We start from the raw sequence: 20,034 nt of genomic DNA, 5'->3' as shown, positions 1-20,034 counted from the left end.
AACTCTTTTCATTTATTTGGTGAAAATTTGATTTTTTTAAAAAAAGACTTGTAGTCCTCATTTATTTTTATTTTATTTGTTTAGGAAAAACAAAATAAAAAATAAAACTCTAAGTGTAACTTCTTATTTAAAAAATACAGTATGTGGAAAACTAAAATTGGATCCGGGGTGTCAAGTTACCTATTAGGACAATACGAACCATAACTCCTCTAAGTCTATATACGTACGGGCTCTACCAAACGAATTAAATGAATTATAACAATTAATTAATTAATTATGGATACAAAAAAATAATCAATGTACAAGTCATGATGAAAATCAATATACACAAAAATAATGATGAAATTTAATTATAAGAATACACAAAATAAATTATAAAGATGATTATACAAAATGATTTATTGAACTAAATAAAAAAATATATTAAAAAAATAGTTTTCAATAAATTTCAAAAGATTTTATAAAAAATGATTTTAAATTAATTATTTTAATTTATTTATTTACATAAAAGAGTCAATTTATTTTATCAATTTTATTTGTATTCAATTTTCAAAAAAGTTATTTACATTTATTATATCAAAAGAATTTATTACAAAATTTCAATTTGTATACAAAAATTAGTTTTACTTGTTTTTACAAAAAAAAAAATGAATGAATTTTTATAATTTTATTTATAAAAGTATTTTAATTTATTTTTATTTAAGAAAAGTAACTTATACAAATTATTGTTATATATATATATATAACTTTTATATGCAGAAAAAATTTTAATTAAAAATTATTTTTTGTGACTGGTCGGTGATACTATGGGCGTGTGTTGGAGTTAGGAATGGGAAGGAAAAAGGAAAAATGGGGCCCATCCTTCCAAAAAAGGGTAAAAAAAAAGTACAAGGGAAAAGAGAGAAGATGGAAGAGAGGACAGTGGGGAAAGGGGAAAAAAAAGTAAATGAAAAATAGAGAAATGAGAACAGAGAGGAGAGTGGGGGGAAAGGGTGACGTGGGGTACGGATGAGACTTGAGAGAGAAAGAGGGTGGGGTAGTTGGCGAAGGTAGAACGAGAGGAGAGGGGTAAAAATAAAATATAATAATAATAATAAAATAAAATAACACACAAAATAAAACAATATGTAAAATAATAAAAATTAAAAATTAAAGGTGAATCAAAAACATCAATTTAAAATTTAAGAATAAAATTGATCTCAAAATCAATATAAAAATAAAATTATGATAAATTTTGGATTTTTAATATCTTCAAAATTAAGGTATTAAAAATAATTTTATTTTTCAAATTTTAAAAATATAAAATAAGATAATAATTTTAATATAAAAGTTTCTATATTTATATAATTATTTTTTTACAAACTAAAAAAGTAAAAGTATGGAAATTTAATATATCTAAAAAATAAAAATATTTATATTACATATTCAAATAATATTGTGAGAATAGAAAAACCTCACAATTCAATTAACCAAATTAAAGAGAAAGTAATTATTCAAATATAAAATTCATAATACATATGAACCATCAAAAGCAAGTTTCTTTTTAACAATATTTTTATTAAAGAAGACAATGATGCATCTTAGAATATTTCAAATAGCGTGATTGAAGAAGTATTTTATATAATTTTTAGTTTCCTTCAAATCTTAGATGTCTGTCTTCTTTTTTCGTTTTTTTTATATATTTTTTAATTGGCAAAAATAAATAAAGTTCTATATATACGAGTCAAACTCTTAATTCCTAAGCAATGTCAAACACTCAATGGAACTATACGCAAGTCATATTCTCATTTCTTAATATATATATATATATATATATAATTAATTTTTTTCAATAATTAAGTGGTGTTTTTTTATTGATATTTGTTTTTTTTACCAAATTAAAATATTTAAATTTTTTATTCAAGTAAAAATAACCTATTAATATCAATCAATATAATCAAATTAAACATATCAATAAAAAGTTAATTTTATTTATATTAATCAATATCATTAAATTATTTTTATTCCAATAAAAAAATTAAATATTTTAACTTTTTATATTTAGTAAAAAAACGAGCACAACCTTAGTCTATCGTTTTTATCATGTTTTCATAACATTTAAATAGTAGTTTACTATGAATTAATTTTCTCATTTAGCTATCATTAGTCTACCATTTTTGCTATTTTATTTATAATTACTTAAGTACTAAACATTGATAAAATATCAAAAAATATTTAATCAATAAGCCACTTTTTTTTATTAAACTTCATTGAGGTATATAATTATACAACATTAGAACACATATACATAAAATGAAGGTAAAAAAAACATTGAAACATAATGTAAATAAAAATAATTAAAATATAAAATAATCAAAGATCAAAATACACGGGAATCAAATCCTGTATAAAATAAATAGTAAAAAGGTTAGGATAAAATCAAGATCACGTGATACCTTTTCTAAGGAATCAATATGGAATTTTAAAATTTAATTCCTATAATTATTAAACATTTAAACATTAAAACTGTATTTTGTTCGAAAATTTTAAAGAAAAATATGAATGAAAGAAAATAAAAATAAAAAATTAAAATTAATAAATTATTTTTAAATATTTTTTATACTCATTTCACTTATTTTCTTTTATTATATATAGATTAAATAATTTTAAAATATATAAATTTTAACTTAATTTTAATTGTATCTTTTTTTATATTTTTCATAATCAAATCAAACAAAAAAAATAAAATTTCTTTACACCTTTTTTTTCTTTCTTTACTACTTTCTGAACCAAACATAAGCTAAAACGAGAAAATCAAAAGATTTCCACGATAAATTTTACCTTGAAACAAACAGGGTTGCAGGAAATGCAAGTTAGCCATCAAACCAACACCACATCACATGCATTTACAAATAATTGAAACCGTGTTGCTTTCTTCTTCTAATCTGCCATCAGCCAACAGCCAACAGCCAACAGCTACCAGCCACAACCTCCCAGCAATAAACTAATAATCAAAGTATGATTTCTGTGGGTGGATGTCTTTTTCTTTTGTTTTAATTCTTTTTTTTATTTTTTATAATTATGTCATTTTCTCCTTCCACAAGTGGGGAAAAAAAAAAGGAAGAGAAAAAGTGGGTTTAAAACCCGACAACGGCGTGTAGTATTTGCTTTAAGGAATTCAGAGGCAAAATCCGTGTACGGATTAACTTAAGGCACTTGGCTTTTTCACATATGACATGGACAAGCACTTATGTTGAGATCACTTGGCTTATTATGGAATTCAGAGGCAAAATCCGTGTACGGATTAGCTTGGAGTCACTTGGCTTTTTCACATATGACATGGATAAACACTTATGTTGAGATCACTTGGCTTATTACGTTTATATTAGAGGTTTTTTTTTTTCTTTTTTTTTTAAATCAATTTATTGTTTTGATTGAAAACCTTTCCTTATTGAAGGCCTTGTCACGCTTTGACTATCTTATCCGGACACTTCCAAAACTCTTTAGTAAGAGAACCCTCCAAGACTCTTTAAACGGGCTCGTCTATGTTGCCCCATTTTTTCATGTTGGAGGCTTGGATCTTCCATTCTTCTTCCCAAAGTCTTTCAAGAATCTTGGATCTTTTCTCATGGGCTTTTTCAAGGACTCGTAAAGTAAGAGAAAGGCATACTTGCTAGGGTGAAAGCTAAATATACTCTTTAATTGTAGATTATTTAATCTACTAGTTGTCGAATATCAAAGAGACAAGAAATGGTGAAAAAAAAGAATCAACCCTTAGGTTCTTATGCAAGACTACTAAGAAGCTCAAGGATGGACAAGAAAAGGCACCACCCTATATGCTACCTTCCTTTATCGACCTATAATGTACTATCTCTAACTGTGAATTCACTACACGAATATTTGATATATGAAAGAATAAAGAGATTCATTGTAAAAGTATTAAATTTCAATCGGTGAATGTTATCTGATATGTAGGTATATTCTACCCACTACACAAGGTTATTCAATTCCATTTGATTCAAGCCAAGAAAGGGCTTCAAAATAGATTACACTGGACATATTATTCAAAGGGCTACATAGGCCTTAGATTTAGATTAGAAACAATAACATTACAACCTAGTAGTTGGTGGAGGCACTAAGTATCATTTGTATATGACAAAAGGCTATAACTGTGCATAGGAAGTCTCAATTAATGGGATGTGCCATGGAAAGAAAGATAAAAGACCTTATAATGGGTGGTCCTCACTACATTCAAATAGTATGGACAGGAAAAATGGAAGAAAAACTAATTAGATGATGTAGTAGTGCTTAGCCTTAACCCCTTTAGATAAAGAAAGAAACTTTTATTTCAAAACAACAAAAAGAAGAAGTCATTCAAATGTTACATTTGTTGGGATTGAGTCCTATAAAGCATGATATGATGTGACAAATAGAAATTCATTTATAAATTTATTTATTTATTTATGCTTCTTAGTTTCACTTTATTATGTCATTTACATTAATTGGTTATTTGAGCATACACATCCCACATCATTTGCATTGTACATGACTTTAGGGTATTAGGAGTTGTATAGAATATCCAAGTAATGAGTTCCTTACAAAGTGACAAGTTGTTTACAGTCAATTCATAAATTTAGGCAATTCATTTAAGATTGGAATGCACTACCTCCTAATTGGAGGGATGACTTGTCTTAGCCGTTATGATGGTTTTCTCATGGTGAATGCACTAATGCATGTGATCTGCACTGAACTGCACCTATAGTGAATAATGTCGTAAGACTATCAATTGTCATAATTCATCAAGTTACTATATTACACAAACTCTCAACCTTGAAAAGTTATTCAATTTGTGCTAAAGTTGACAGGAGACTTTAACTTAAGGTGATATTCTAAAGTGGTCATATATCCTTATGGATCGAGTTACTGTTGATGGAGGTTGATAACAACAAGTATTCTCAATAAAAATACCATGATATCTCATAAACTGAAACAATGTATCCCATTGGATGATTCAAATGACATATGATCTAGATGATTATAGTCATAACATTCCCTTTAGTGAAAATTTGATATATGTTCATTAAAGTTATAGTATGTCAATTGATCACATAATAAGTGAGATTTGTAACTCAATTATTAGAATGGAAATCTTAATAGGTGATAGCACTACTTTGTTAAATTATAGATCAATTTGCGGGGAGTTTGCATGCAATGGATATTAAGTCAGGGTCTTAAGTTTCGTCTCGTTATTATTTACACATGATATTAGAATGTAGTTGATTTTCTTTAGTGAAATATTGAATCAATTTCAAAATTGGATTCTAAGTGAGTCAATATTCTTATGAATTATAGTGGTTCTCAGTTTGAGTTCATATATCATAATAACATAATTTATGAGGGTTGGATTGACTTTAAGTTTACTCTTATGGATAAAGATATTTTGGTAATTACGTAATGTTGCATAGGAGATAATGAACAAGTTTTCTAAATTGGGCTAATTGATTAATTAGATAGCTTTGTGTGATTATTTAGGATTCATTTTAGACTAAATTAAGTGACATAAATTTTGGTGAGCTAGTCACTTAAATCCAATAGAATGAACTTTATAAATACCTTCTTAAGGGTTAGAGTTTCCATCACTTTTGAGAGATAGTCATCTTCCACCTTCAAAAGGAGAGAACTTGGGATTCTTCTCTTCTAAAGCCCACACTTTGAAGTGTTAAGATCGTGGTTCGAGTTATCCAACGAAAAATCTTAGGTATACAAGACCTTTAGACTCTTCGGGTTTCATTTTCACCAAAAGGGAATTGATTTGGGAATATCGAAGTCAAATATAAAGTTTTCTAATATTTTATCACTGGATTCTAGAATGTTAAAATTTTGATTTTTGATTCCATTGCATAGGATATAAAGGCCTAAGGTAGTTTACATGCACTTATATGATCTAGGGTAGGGGAATAGAAAGATCCAAGGTTCGTAACAATATTCCCTTAAAATGAATGAATCTCTTTGTTCATCTCATTCTAGCCACCTTTACGATATGAAATGAGTGACTAACGGTCACACAAACAATGTCTATTGGGCTTTCAATATAAAATTAGCACTATTCAAAAGGGATATATTTCATTACCCATACACAACAACAAGCTTGAGACGTTTGCCCAACTTAAGAAGAGGTCTGCCCAACTTAAGATAAGTAAGAAAAGGTGCCTAATAATATTCCAATCTTGAGCACACAATTCAATAGTTCCATTTTAGGAGGAAATCCCTTTCTTAGCTTTAGCCCCTTTCCTTTACATAATGAAAGTTTTCAAGACTTTATTTTCCCCGACATAATAAAGATAGCATCAACACCTATTATTGCAATAGTCGTCCCCTCTAGCAAGTATTATTTTCCTAGATCCGGTTACAATTTGAGTTGTTTTTTTGGGATAGAATTCCTTCTATATTCTACTTCAATAGATAAATGTTATGTTAAAAAGTCAAACATGTAATTATTTTATTAAATACTTTATATTTTATTTTCACAATTTTTATTAATAAAAAAAAAAAACCAATGGAGATATGTATTGACATATTTAGTTACATGTAATATAGTTGTCTACCATGATTAATGACATTGATACCCTGAGGAATGAGAAGAATTACAAATTAAATAATTGACCAAAAATTATATTTGTTATATTAAAATGAACTCCTCTTTAAGAGGCAAATGATGCTGATTTCATAGCCAAAGAATCCTTCAAATCTCTATAGACCAATACAGTTAGGTGAGATCATTACCCATTATTAAACTTTTGACGCCTATCTCTAAATATTATGATGAGCTGAGGTGTACCAAAGTTTACCATTAGTGAGCTCACCACCCATTATTAAATTTTTGAATCACTTTCTATAAATATGAGGATATACTCAAGTGTACCAAAGTTTATGATAAAATGGTAAGCCTCTTCCTTTCTCCAAAAAAAATTAAAAAAAAAAATAAATTAAAATTTATTATTTTTAAAATTGTGTTTTTAGTAGACTTGATAGTATTATTATGTTATGGAAAAATATATGACAATGATTTGATACCATTTCAAATCGGATTATTTTATTAAAACAATAGTTGAAAACCTAATTTTTGAAATTCAATCCTTTATTATTTTTTAGTCTCATTTATAAAAAAATGTTCTCATTATTTTCTTATAAAAATAATTATTTCTTTTAAAACTACATGTATATGGTTAAAATGATAAAGAATATTTATGTTAAAAATTGATTACTTTTCAATTAAAAACATGAATAGGGTTGGATTCATAAGTTTGGAAATTATTTTATTCCTTTTAATCAATTAGTTATTTCAAATTTTAGATCTACGTGTTTCATATGCATGGTAAAATCTAAATTTTTTATGTGGGGTTGGTAAACTTTGACACAGTTCGCGATGTGACACAAACCCAACACGTTTTTCGCCAATTTGGGTTGAGTGTAAATGAATTTGGGCTAAATTTATGTCAACATGCATAACTCGTTTAATTTTTTGGATCAATATGTATAGCATGAATTTAACATGAATTAACTCTTATTAACTTCATTATATCTTTAAATTATTTAACTAATATTTGATTAATTTTAAATTTGTTTTTAAATAAATAAGTCGATTGAGTTATAAACATGTTTGGTTAAAATATTACTCAAAAGATATATAAAACTTAATTTAATCTGATTATTAAATAGGAGAACGTGATTATTAAATGAGTTACATGACAGATTACTTATTTAATAATTAAGTAACATTTAAATTTATATTTTTTACACGATTATTATTTGTATCGAATTTTGGTTGAGTTATCTAATAAAATACATAGGTTTTGATACAATATGAATATGAATATGAACCACCAACACGAATTTTTAACCCCTAGGTTCTAGATGATGATATAAACACGTGATATGAATGTACAAAAAAAATAGCATGGGTTTAAAATAATAAAATTAAAGTATATAACAAGATTAAAGTATAAAATAACCAAATCATGTTTGAAAGTGTGATTAACGTATATATTTTTATTAAAAAATAAAATTGTGTTATTCAATCACCCGTGGAGAATGCGGTAAGGGCGGTTGGAATTTATTCCTCCTCCAACTCGACTCTTTCAGTGTTTTCGTTTTTGATCACTTTATTTGAGTAGACCCATAGCTTTTAGAAAAGTAGAACTTTGGTTTGAAAAGGAAACCGAGGGTAGCTTTTAGAAAAGTATAAGTTTGGTTTGAAAAGGAAAACGAGGGGAGCATATTTACTAGTCGCCCTTTCTGGAACCTCAAGACCGATTTCAGAGGGTGGACTGGGTCCTATATATTAAATATACAAGCTAGAAAGAAGATGTGGGAAATTGAATGGCGTTCCAAGGAAGCAAATGATCCGTTGGATCCAAGTATTGGGGGTTGACTTTGTGAAGACTTAATACCTGAAAAATAAAATATATTTAAAAACTCTAGAAGATTTTGGCATTTCAAGGTAATCTTATTTTTTTATTTCAAAATTTTTAAACGGTATAAAAAAATATGTCTAATAGTTGACAATAAACATATAATTATTATTAGTCTTTTGCACATTCTCAAACACTTTTAGTTTAGCTCGTATTTAATGTTGAGCAAATCTTTGAGCTTAGCTCTTATGTAAGGTTGGGTCGTGGTGATTCATTGTATCTATTCAAATCGTTGAGAAGTTGATCAAGAAACACAAGGGAAGTACTATATTATGTACGTGAAGACTAACATTAGCGATGACCAATGTAAGATTCTTAGGAGAAAGTTACACCTAATCAAGATCCATTTACGAACATTTCCATATATAAAAAGTTTTAGCTCATTCTTCACGTACATCATAATTTTATGTGTAATTAAATTATTATTTCAATATCTAGATATGACAAAATGATCACTGAGCTTCCTAGAAAAGTTAAAAAAAAATTAAGGATCCGTTTGATAACTATTTTAAGAAATAGTTTTTGAAAACAATTTTTAAAAATTGTTTTTTGACTTTTGTTGAACAAAAGTCTTGTTGGAAACTAAAATGTTTTTAATTTATTTTTAATAATTTTGAATATATTTTTTATATTTAATGCATTTTTTTAATCATTCTATATGTTTGTATAATTTTTTTTTAATATGGTCCTCCTCATAAAATAAGTAAAAATAATAAAAAACAATTAAGAACAGAAAATAAAAACAATTTTTGTTTATCGAACATGTTTTTTTGTTTTGAAAAATAAAAAACTATTTTAAAAAACAATTTCCAAATAGATGTTAAATGTTTGGACTTAAAAATCAGGACCACCTATTCACCCCTCTCTTTATATAATCATTTTACGTCTATAAATAATTTGTTGGCTGTAAAATATGTTTTTCATTTTATTATGCTAACACACTTTCATAATCAAAAAGCTCCCTCGGACCATCTGATTTTCATGATTTCATAAAACATCATGCGAAATAGCTCAATTTCACAGTTCAAATCATGTCTCATTCAAAAGGAAATACAGATAACCAGGCTCAAATTTTAAATTCTCATTTGATAAATGATTATTAAAACTAAAACATTATAGAAATAGGTCACCATCATTGAGATATTGCAATTTGCACCCACTCCTCAAATATACCTTCAGGTGGCCAGCCAATCTCTGAAGAAGACTGAGTAGCTGAGGCATTAAGGAGGAGAGCTAGGAGATCAATTCTTGATCAAAACAAACAATATATATTAGCTGGAATAGGATACCTATAACATTCTACCAACCCAAAATTTTGGGATTTTCGATTTGAATTCCCAAATAGAGAATAGGCTTCTCCACTGGACAATCCCATAATGGAATAATATTGAGATCAACTTCTATTGATAATAGATATGGCTGTAATCATATTTACAGGGAAAGAACCAGTATTCAACTTTGTGCAACTCATCAAAGCAGGTGATGGTCGGCTCATAATAGAAGCCTTCAAATTTGAAGAGGGTGTAGGAAACTTTAGGATATGTTTGGTTATAGAAAAGTAATAAAGAAATAGAAAAAAAAATATTAATAAAAATAATTTTCTTATATTTGATTTAATTATAAATAATAATAATTAAAATTAATTAGAAATTTATATACTTTAAATTATTGACTTAATTTATTTATTTTTTCTGTTTTTATGTTTTTTCTTTCTATTTTCTTTTCTTCATATTTTTCCTCAAATTTTCTAAAAACCAAATATAAAATTTACTCTCAATGTAAGCTTTTTTTAAATAAAAAAAATATGTCAATCTAGATTTGTTTTCAAAATATTCACCAAAATAATGTTCATGCCACATCAGCATCTACACATTATTACATTATTTTTTAAAAAAAATTCATGACAAAACCGCATCTGTGGTTTTAAAAGCTACATTTGCTAATCATGGTTTTAATTTCTATAAAATAAAAATTATAATAGGATATTAGTTTGATAAATATTATGAAAAGTAATCCAAAATTTTATTTTAAAAAAGGGTTATTTTTCCGGTAAACTCCCAAACATACCCTTAAGTTTTCCACATTGAATGCCACAAAAGGAGGAACAGCTTACAAATCGCAGCACCTTGTGAGGACAGCCTACCTAAAATATCATGTGGGTCACCGTCATTTTGAATTATGGGGCTCCTAAGAACACGTTTTAAGGGACAGAATCCACAGAAGGGGTCAGTTGAACTGTTAAAGTCATCAGACTACCAACCAACTGGCTTTAAGAGGTGGGCTTAGGGTTCAATTCATGACCAAGATCAACGATCTAAATGACTGGCTTGATGCTAGAAGAAACTAGCATCCTCAAAGATGTTTTCAGTTTTCACAATACTACACCAATTCAAATATTTGGAGAATTTAATTAGCATAGACTCACAAGCAAATCAGATATGGAGAAAAAGAAAGGGGCTAAAGGAGATGGATGGAAGGAAGGGTACGGTTCTAGTTCTAGCAGCACAAGTTGAATCTATTGGGCTTTCTCCATTGGTTCCCAATCAATCAAAATAGTTCTAGCAGCACAGGTTGAAAGTATTGGGCTTCCTCCATTGGTTCCCAATCAATCAAAATGCCGATATCACCTACAGGAAAAAATTCTTGACTACTATTTAACAGAGGATTCATTGCGTATGTACATGTAACATCAGTTAATTGTAACGCCCACTCCCACTTATAAAGATATTGTCTATTCCAAGCTAAATGGGTCCTCCCATCTTTAAGATGCATCTATACAATTGTGGGGAACCTACAATATATAATGTTAGAACTTCTTCCGTCATGTGATTTAGGATATCACAAACAACCAGACTTACATTAAAATCAAGAATCGATTCTAATACCATTTATAACGATACTCTCTCTCCCTTGCAGATATGATTTGTTCTAGTCCAATAGGCCTTCACCGTCACAGTTCAAAATAATGTCCTCTAGACCTAGAGTCAAGAAGACCTGTTCAGCCAGTAAAGGTTCCATTTACAATCAGACAGATTGATACCATATCATAGAATCGTCTCAAGGAATTTAGAAAAATAGAGGAAAAATGAAAATGGAATTCCATGGATAGTTCCAATCTCAATATTTTTGTTTTTTCTGAATTTGTCTTAGGGGATGCTTCCAAAGACTTGCAAGAAGAGAACCCAAAAAATCACCAAGAGGATAATACATTACCTCCATCAGAACTTTAATTCCTCACTACCAAAAACATCTCAGTTACAAGATAACTATAAGATCTCTCTATGTGGTTCTGAGGCATTGTTTCCATGCCTGCTTAAATAATTTCAAATGCTTCAATAAACTTCAAGAATACTACACTTATTTCAACAGGCAAAATGAATTGAACTGGATTAGTTGTAATCAAGATAGCTCAACTTTTGAAGATGAAAATTTCCTCACCTCTTTTTATTTTTCTTTCTTCCCTTCACTTGTTTTTCTAAACTTCTAATCCTCTGACTTAGAACTGCTGTTGAAGATATTGGTTTGCCTTCAAACTTTGAGGGTTGAACTAGTGACTGAGCAGGTGATGAACGTGGTGATGAAGGCGGCAATAACGGTGGCGATGAAGGGCCTTTCGGCATTAACGCTTTGAAAGTTTTTAGTGCTCGTGATAAAGAGAAGGAAGTGCTGGGACTGGTTTTAGCAGGAGGCGGTGGAACAGGTATTTCAGGGATACCAAACATCTTCTTCACCGCAGGTTGTTTAACAGCTGTACAATTTTATTACACAAGTAAACGTTTATGGAAAAAGAAATATCATCTAGCAATTTTAAAAGTCAAGTTTGTTATTGAATAGACATCGCAAGAAGATAGTATTGTGCATGCGCCTTCTCGCACTCATAACTATGATCCTTTGGAAAAGGTTTTTCAAATGCTTGTCAATGAATTAAAAACTGCAAGGACTCACCATATCCATAGGCGAGTGAGAACAAATTGGAGGGAATCCAATAACAAAATATACCCTGCAGAGAAACAAATAAAAAAAATAAACCAATCAATCTTGCATTGAAATGTGCTAAACTTTTCAAATGGAAGTCATTGAATGTGGGTATTATGAATATTGGATAGCTTAATACAGCCATGGAAAGAAGTCATAAATAAAGCAAAATTTAATTACACTGTTGAGTACCGATATAATACTAGTGAATATAAATTACTAAAAGTAAATAAAACTCAAATATCGTGTATGTAAAAGAAAAACCTGAAATCAACGTTTTCATGAGAATCATCTAGGGCATTTAAGATGCATTGTATGTTTTCTGATTTTGTTCAAACAATCTTTAACTCAGTTGTTTTTTAAAATGAGGAAACTAGCTTGTTTTTGGTAGCCACAATAAAAATACCTGCTGTGAAATAACAAATAAATAAATACATGGAGAGCATTCTGTAGATTTGGTAATTAGATTGCAGGTGGGAGGTGGTGGCAGAGTGACGCTGATGAAAGAGTAAATGCACTTGTAGTCCTCTAGATTTGCAAGCATGCCTTGGTGCTAATGCAATTTTCTTTCCTATTTTCAAAGGATTTATTTTTATTTCATGATTTTCCTTTTCAACATCGTTCTTTTGTTTTTGATCTTTTTAAAATTCAAAACAGACATTTGCGTTTGTTTCTTAAAACAAAAAAAAAAACAAAAAACAATGCGTCCAAATGGGCCCTTGACTTTAGTTAAACACTGATCAAGGGCCCCTTATTCTTTTAAGATCACAGGCCTCAGCAGTGAAAGACCATTGCCTCTACAAGCCCCTTTTTACTCCACCCACAACAGTGCAATTCCAACCATGAATGCTATCATAAGTAGGGACAGCTGTTTATTAGAGAAATAAGTAAATGAGGATGCCACATCAGAACAGACATTCATGGTGCAGCAGTTTTTTATCATTAGTTCAATAATAGATGTGTCCGAATGTACCTGAGCGAAATTCATGGTAAATGGAACTGAAAGAAAAGCAAGGGCCCTGGAGAATTTCTTCATGGTGCCAGCAGTAGGATTTCCTTGCATACCATCTTGCATGTTGAACTAAGAAAAGGCCAGAGATCAGTTAATTGAAAACAAATTAAAGGAAATGTACAAGACAAAGCAAACCGTGTGAAACAAGATATATACTTTTCTGTAGGCATGAAACAAGATAAACAAACAATACATAGTACCACACGAAACCCAAACAATGCACAGAAAATGAAGGACCCATCCATACTGATTCGACAAAGGAAAGCCTTTCATTCTTCCGACCAAGAAAAAGGCTTCAACTAAGGGATAGATGCATACAAGATGCAATCACACCATGCCTTCTCATCAGCACTTGTTAATTGACCAAAATATTGAAAAGAACCAAAATGAAAACATAGATGAAAAGAGAACTATATGTAGATATACGTCATTAACTTAGGAAGTGATAGAATAAAACATAAGCCCTTCAAAGCAAGAATCTACAAGATGCTAAAATAAATGGTTCAACAAAAAAGTTGCCTACCTCCACTGTTATCAAGAATGTCAATCCCGCCAAAATTGGCATGATGTAAAAACTATCTGGAGTTGTGAGATCGGTAAACCATAATGCTCCTCCAGTTTTAAAAGATGGGACCTTTTGTACCATGTTTGAAATCTACAAATATAGAGATAACAGAAATAACTAAATTGCAGAAAACATCCAGCCAAAAATGAAACAACTAATTGTTTTCAAGATGCTATAGAAAGGAAAATATCTTACACCAAGAAAAAAACTGACGAAGACAGGACCTTGGATAATGAGCCCCTTCAATGGAGTGAAAGGAGTCACCCCGTACCTGCAGTTTCAAATATAAGAAAAAATGATTTTTTTTTTTTTTTGGGGAACTAAAACTGCAGTATGAAATCAATGATAAAGGTTGATATTGGTCATACTAGACATTTTCTCACCAAGCTTTGATCAAGAAAACATTTATGGTAATTTCACAAGTCTAGCTCATTAGTTGTCTTGTCTCCGCTTTACTCAAACTCCATACATTCTTTCAACAAGAGACCAGCTATTTGGCTTCTAAACTTACTTTCTAGGATATTTTGACTTGGGTTGCATTCCAATGTGTTTTTTAAATAATGAATTAATTTTTTAAAAAAATTCTATTCAAATTTTCTCTAAAGGGATGATCATCTTTTTTTCTTCTAAGAACGATCACACAAATTTTGCCATACAGCTTTTTTCATACCATAGTTCATAATATTATAAAGCAAACAGATGGACGTTACTGCCACTCTATCTCTCACTTACATTCTCCAAAATGACAATGATAATAGAACACTTGAAGTACTAGATCAAAATTCCTAAATCTTCTACTCAAATTTTTAATGATTGATTTAATTTCTCCCTATATCTCAATTAGATATTTTCTTGAAGGCATCGATAGAACCCTTTTCCCAATAACATTTTACAAAAGGTTATAATTATTTACCTATGTCTATCATTTCTGGAAGTTCATTTTCTACACCTTTTTGATCATTCTCTGAAATTTTAGAGTTTTCTTTAACCTCCTTACACACTATTCTCGGCTAGTCTAAACCACTTCTTTCTCTAAGTTTTTAAAGAGGCTATTAAATTGAATAATAAAATAATAAAAACAACTTGTTTTTATCTATTCTCTAAATTCTTAAATTAGTTATGATGATAAAACACTCAAAAGTTCTTAAACATCAATCTTCCAAATTAATTCGAACACTTAAATCATATTTAAAGAGTCATGAAATCTGGTAAAAGATAACTCTAATTCATAGCTGCAATTTTTCTAAGGCTATGTTTATTTCAGCACTGTAAAAAATAGCCCAGATTATTTGGGAGACATTCAATTTCTTACTCAAACTAATTTTATAATAAGTCACAGTTCAAATTTAAGTTTACTTCACAATTTCTGAATCTTTTCCATGGCATTATATATATCTCTGACTCTTGTATTTTCCGTATTAATTCTTACACTTCCACAAAATCCCCATAGGTGGAACAAAAGTTGACACCAACTTTATATATAACCATGAGTCAACAACTAACATGGACTCAATTCACCAATTTTCATTTATGGAATACAGTGCAATAACATGGTAAACTGGAGTAGAGAACTCTTACAACAAATCCAATGCTGCACCATATTTTTGTTTAATTGTTATGAGTGATGACAATCATGAGATTACACCTCTCACAATATATTTTGGCATAGAGAGTTGTGTTTAATGTATTTAAAAAATTACAAACAAAAAGATAAATCAATAAATCCACACCAGATTTTCCATCAATATCAATAATTGGGGATAGTTTTTAATTTTTTTTTTTTTTAATAGGTAAAGAAAGACGAATATAAAGAAAAGAGGAAACACCAAAAACAGTGTCCTCAAAATATACAGGAAGTATACAGAAAAAGATCAATGATAATTGGGGACAGTGTTAAAACACAACCAAACCAAACAAATTATTTAAAGGGACATGAATATATTGCTTACTCTTTAAATATTTGCTGCATTCGTTTGTTACCTTCAGCCACTGCACTAGGTTCCATGCCCTGCAAAGATGAACGTTAGTAGGGTAAGAAAAACAGTTTCTAAAAGAATATTAAAGTCCTACTGCAGTAATATGAGAAAGAACAAGATAGGTACAACTGTACAAGTCTATCATAGATGGTATTGACAAAGAGATCTTGTTACATGCACAGCCCACCGAAAGGAGAACCACCTACCTTTTTCATGGGATAAGTACAACCAAAAGGAAACTAATGGTAGATAGTGCATATATCTTTCAAGCATTGTGTTTAGGAGAGTCAGGGGAATAACAGGTAAGTAAAATGGAATCTAGATCCAAGATAGCTGAACCTAATATAGAAATAAGGTTCTAATTCAGGCTATCTACTAGTCCTGCATGTTTAGATTGATCATCCAAAATGTTGAGTACATGATTTTCCACTAGAAATTTAGAATTATATGATGAAGTAAAGAACTTCACTGGGTAAGAGACACTGAAAGAGGTGTAAAGTATCATCCACAAAATTAACAGATGGATGTTATAAATGAGTTGACAAGGTAGGCACAATATAGTTGGATACTCGTACCTTAGCTTGCATCTCTTCCCTTATAGCCTCCAAGTGTGGCCTCATCAACTACAGAAAACACATAAAAATAATTATAAACATGTTTAATCTCCAAAGCATAAGGGAGTAAATTAAATCATCAATAAACCAAATAAGGAAACAGGACCTAACAGCAAGGATAACATGAAAAGTTATATATATATATATATATATATATATATATATATATATATATATATATATATAAGAAGCATAGCCAAGTTTTGCAGTGGCAGTGTTTGGGGGAAGGATTTCTCATCCTTCTTTTTATTTACTTATTTCATGCAATAAAATGTTTATATTTAATCCACAGAGAGAGAGAGAGAGAGAGAGCATAGTGATGCTTATATTTTGCCCATCAGAAGTCAAAGCATTACTTCACCAAAAACAAAATTCAAGGCAAAAAATTCAAAGGAAAAATTAGAAGGAAAAAAATCATATTGAAAAGTAGAACATGAGAAATTAGAAAAGAAATGACAACATTAAGCCATGAAAAGAGCCAAGTTTAGTGTGATATGATTAAGAAAGGTTGGGTATTGTTAGATAAAATACAATAAGAGGATGCACGTAAATTCCATCTAATGCACATGTTGCTTTATAAGTTGCAACCATATCTAATCATTTATGTAAATTCCATCTTCTTCACGTTTTACTTTATAAGTTATACCCATATCCAATCACATCTATGAAAATGGATTTGTGGTCCAGCACAGGGGATCACATCAAAAAATTCCAACTAAAACAATGTCCAATCATATTGATTTTATTTTATTTTTGATAAGAGAACAAAAATATGCAAAAAAAAAAAGGTGCCTAACAAAAAGGGGTGCGATTCAATATGAAGGGACTATTTGAATTTCTTTAAGAACCTCCTCTGTTGAACCAATTCATGCTCTTGACAGCTTCTCTGATTCTGGTTCTAAACGCACCCCTATACAAACACGCCAAGGCCATCACAAGAAGACAAGAAAGACACCCGCATTAAGCCAAGCACTGGCACTCTACAAAATCTAACAAAAATTACCATCGTCTTCACCTAAGTCACAAGCCAATAAACACAACATTTTAAGTACAATATTTTCCATAATGAGTTGTAGAGGCTCTACTCCCTCAAAGGTTCTTCTATTTCTTTGCTTCCAAATTATATAAAATAAACAAAATGGAGCCTTTGCCCAAACCTCATCTTTTACCCACAGAACCATCACACCATCCAAGCATCAGCTTGGTCCTGCTAGGAAAAACCAAGACACAACAAACAGGTAAAAAACCATGCTCTCCAAGCTAGAAGCCCAATCAGCATGTGATTGACGTTTCCTCCATTCATTTGCATAATCCCATCCATGATTAAGCAAAATTCATGCAAGCACTATTGTTAAAATAAATGAAGCAAATATTCTATCAAGTTATAACAAAATAATTTACTCAACATGGAAGAATAAGTGCATCATGAAAACAAACAAATAATACACCAACATATTAAAAAATGAAAAGGCTTCAGAAACAAGTAATACATCTTACAGTTAGTTTAGAAGTGGATTTCAGTTGATTTACTAGAAGCGGAACTGTCATCCCTCGAATCAAAAGAGTGGTTAGAGCTATGGAAGCTGCCCTGGAAGAAATAAAAGACAGAATAAACAAAAGAAAATAGTTCAATTAGGAAAACAAATTTTTCCATGATAAAATCATGCCAACTGCCAGTTCCTGCTGATGTGGCTTAAACCTTAAAATGCAAATCCAGGCAAGGGCCCAACTTAAATTGCTTTCCCTATTCCTCTAAACCTGATTTGGCTGAATCAAAAAATTCCTCTGCAATAGATTTTCACAGATGAATAGGGAAAGTGGTGCTGAACAATCAAAGAAGTATTTTCCTAAATGAATTGATATATCCGACCGAATTAAGACCTTGTTCCTATTAAATAAGACCCAAAAAAAAAAAAAGATTTACATCTTTTTCCCTTTGTATTGAAATGAGAGGTGCATATGTTTGGAATCCAAAAAATTTTAAAAATAGAAATAAAAAGATAAAAAGAATAACTTTGAACTTTGAAGCAACAATTAGCAAACTTCAAACAGGGCCCAAACTCAATGCACAACCATCAGCAGTACAGTGTCTAGTTATTTTAACATCTAAAGAAATTTAAGAAATCAATTTCAAAACTATGTACATGTGCATATATGTTATGACAAATAAGCTTCGGTGACCAGCGCCTTACCAGTTCAAGCCAGTATAAGAATGAACACCACCAATTAAATGCTGCAGGATCCCAACAAGGAAGAAAGAATCTGCAGCAGCGATGCTGACTTCTGATGCAACATCCACAGCTGCATTTGCAATCAAGTCCACGGGTGTCTCTGCAATAACTCCTATATTTTCTGACCCTTCTCCAATTGCAGTAGACATATACCTACTGTACGAGGATCCAACTGCCACTTGATGAGACAATGGCGAAAAACCTTTCCCTTGAAAGAAGGCACCAAACCCTCCAGAAGTGTTGATTTTGCTTCCAAAGGACCTCCGCAGAAGGAAGTCACTAATTCTCTGTGGAGATTGATAGGAGTCAGCAGAACGTTGTTTCCGATCTTCATCATGACTAATGTAACCAAAGGACGGGTGGATTCGCCGAGCGAGAAAACTTCCTCTAGTGATGACGCTTCGCCGATATGCCATCTCTTGGAAGAACAAAGTTCTCCTGACAAGAGCAAAGTTCACAAAAATAAAATCACTGGATAAGAAAATTAGAACATAAAGTCATAGCAGTCTGTTTGGTTGTTGAGAATATAAAATCATTGAAAAAAAATAACTATATATAACCATAGTCATCTGTTTGCCTGCAGAGAAAACGAAGAAAAGAAAAAGAATTGCGCCGTCTTGACCTCCAAGGACTGAAAAGTGAACCTCAAGGAGCAAAATAGTTGAGCTAGATTGCATGCCTTTGCACTTCGAAAAGACGACAAATCTAAGATCCGAAGTCGAAGTTCTTTTCTTTTCTTTTCCAACATTTTCTCAACAACCAAACGGAGATTATTAGAACGTTCATGCAAATTGTCAATTAAAAAAAACCTAAAAATGCAGGGTGATGAACAAATAAGCAAAAAAACACACAAATGATTCTGATGTTTTCAATCCTCAAAAAAAAACACAAAAAAATCACTTCTTTCATAACATTAAATTCTAAATTCAAATCAAAATTTAAAATAAAAAATAAAAGATAGAAACAAATGAAACGGATATTGCAAACGATGGATTCAGAGAGATCATCGACATACCCCTGGATGCCTCTCCTATGGAGTCTCTGACGTATGCGCGCGTCTAGAAATCTAGAGAAGAGAGGGGTTAGCACAGGGCTAACGAGGGTTTAGTATCCCCTACAGTACCCTAACTGTACAATTCGTACATTCATCGGTAAGGGGCAGACTGGGGATTTTAATAAAAAGTTTTTATTGTATTTTAAATTCTTACCAC

At 30.4% G+C, this 20,034-nt stretch overlaps 1 protein-coding gene across 1 annotated transcript; it reads right to left on the bottom strand.

The window, feature by feature from the left end:
- Window positions 1-11,535: 11,535 nt before the first annotated feature.
- On the bottom strand, window positions 11,536-19,924 carry LOC117906422 (mitochondrial inner membrane protein OXA1). Its single transcript, XM_034819441.1, has 10 exons — window positions 19,839-19,924; window positions 18,785-19,261; window positions 18,090-18,180; window positions 16,554-16,601; window positions 15,952-16,010; window positions 14,198-14,273; window positions 13,961-14,092; window positions 13,399-13,506; window positions 12,396-12,450; window positions 11,536-12,198 (listed from the first exon to the last, which is right to left on the bottom strand). The coding sequence occupies exons 2-10, from the start codon at window positions 19,237-19,239 to the stop codon at window positions 11,885-11,887; spliced, it is 1,338 nt and encodes a 445-aa protein (XP_034675332.1). The 5' UTR covers window positions 19,240-19,261; window positions 19,839-19,924; the 3' UTR covers window positions 11,536-11,884.
- Between the last annotated feature and the right edge of the window lie 110 nt (window positions 19,925-20,034).

Source organism: Vitis riparia, chromosome 2, assembly GCF_004353265.1.
Source record: "Vitis riparia cultivar Riparia Gloire de Montpellier isolate 1030 chromosome 2, EGFV_Vit.rip_1.0, whole genome shotgun sequence".
Classification (NCBI taxonomy): Eukaryota; Viridiplantae; Streptophyta; class Magnoliopsida; order Vitales; family Vitaceae; genus Vitis; species Vitis riparia.
Note: the sequence above shows the minus strand (reverse complement) of the source record. Positions and strands in the feature narration are given on the sequence as shown.